Consider the following 1,409-nt stretch of genomic DNA (forward strand, 5'->3'; position numbering starts at 1 on the left):
CCGAGGAGGCCCAGCTCAGCCTCTCTCCTGGCTCTGCCACCACAGGAAGGGGCCCCGGCCTCAGCCAGCTGTGACGGGGAGGCGGCAGGCCCAGGGGTGCACACGGGGGGCTGAGGCGGGGTGGGAAGCCAGCCTGGGCAACTTGAAGGGACGGACCCCGCCCAAAGTTAGGAAACAGAAAGGGCTGGGGGTGGAGCTCGGCAGTACAGCGCCCCGGGACGGACAACCAAGACCACTCACACACACACACAGAGGAAAAACCAAGACAAGTACCGCGCTTCACGTGGGTAGGCACTCGGATGACACCTGCATCTTTCAAGTGGTTCCAACTTAAAAGACAGGAAAGGGTTGTTACCTCCGAACCCCCGCCCTGAGCACCTGCGACGCGCACACAGCCCGTTCTTCCTCCTCCCTCCCCCCATTCCTGCTTCTGGGAAATGTCACGGTCGCTCTTGTCCTCCCCCAGCTCCTGGGCTGCTTTCTCTCAGCCACTCAGGCCTCTGCGGGCCACCACCTTTCCCTCCAAACAGAGCACCACGTGGCCCCGCTCTGCTGTCTCAGGGGCCCCGTCATCCCTGCCTGTCACCCAGTCTTCCCTCTGAGCTCCACACAGGCCACTGTGGGGCTCACTGCGGTGGCCCCAGCACCCAGAGCAGTGCCTGCCAAATAGCAGACGCCGGGGCAATTTGCAGAGGACCCAAGTTCAATTCCCGGTACCAAAAAAAAAAAGACACCATTAAAAATGATTGTTATTTAATAGCAAAATATTATATGCTGTGAAAAACTGGAAAAAGGCAGAATACAAAATTCAGAAAATACATCTAAGCACCTTTAGGAACATTTGATTACGAAAAGGCCACTCCTGATCCGCCTGCGCGGGCACACAGGTACCGAGTAAACGCGCGGGGTGGGTACCCTGGACACAGACGGCCCTGCCCGGCCTAGAAGGGTGTGACCCTCGGGTCCCCAGCCCTGCGTACCCGAGGGCGGCTGTTAGGGCACAAGGCACTGCAGTGCCCTCGGGCAGAGCTTGGCCGGGATGGAGGCGGCGCCGGGGAGCTCATTTTCTGCAGCCAGAACCCTCCAGCCTGATCAACTCCCCTCTTTGATATGCTGCTCCGAGGGCCGGGGAGCCAGGGTCACATCCACCAGTCCATGGACTCTTTGGGGGAGGGCCTGACGATGACCACGCAGTGGGGCAGCCCCCGGCACAGCACCTGCTCGGCCTCCTGGCCTTCCCAGCCCAGCCCCTGCAGCTCGAGCACGCGCAGCTTGGGCATGGTGAGGCAGGCGGAGATGATCTGAGTCGGGGTGGGCATCTCCGGGGTGATGAGCGGGCCCTGCAGGCACAGACTCTCCAGCGCGGGCATCCCCTCCAGCAGGGCCAGCCCCTGCGGCGAGAGGCCGCC

At 61.9% G+C, this 1,409-nt stretch overlaps 1 protein-coding gene across 1 annotated transcript in view; it reads right to left on the reverse strand.

Annotated features, from left to right (window-relative positions):
• Positions 1 to 764: 764 nt before the first annotated feature.
• Positions 765 to 1,409, reverse strand: part of Fbxl12 (F-box and leucine rich repeat protein 12) — a 1,534-nt gene continuing 889 nt past the window's right edge. The window contains exon 2 of the mRNA XM_010635021.2: positions 765 to 1,408. Coding sequence (XP_010633323.1) covers positions 1,140 to 1,408 — 269 coding nt within the window. The 3' untranslated portion in view covers positions 765 to 1,139. The remainder of the gene's footprint in view (position 1,409) is intronic.

The sequence above is a fragment of the Fukomys damarensis genome, unplaced genomic scaffold, assembly GCF_012274545.1.
Source record: "Fukomys damarensis isolate Sample0158 unplaced genomic scaffold, DMR_v1.0_HiC HiC_scaffold_37, whole genome shotgun sequence".
NCBI lineage: Eukaryota > Metazoa > Chordata > Mammalia > Rodentia > Bathyergidae > Fukomys > Fukomys damarensis.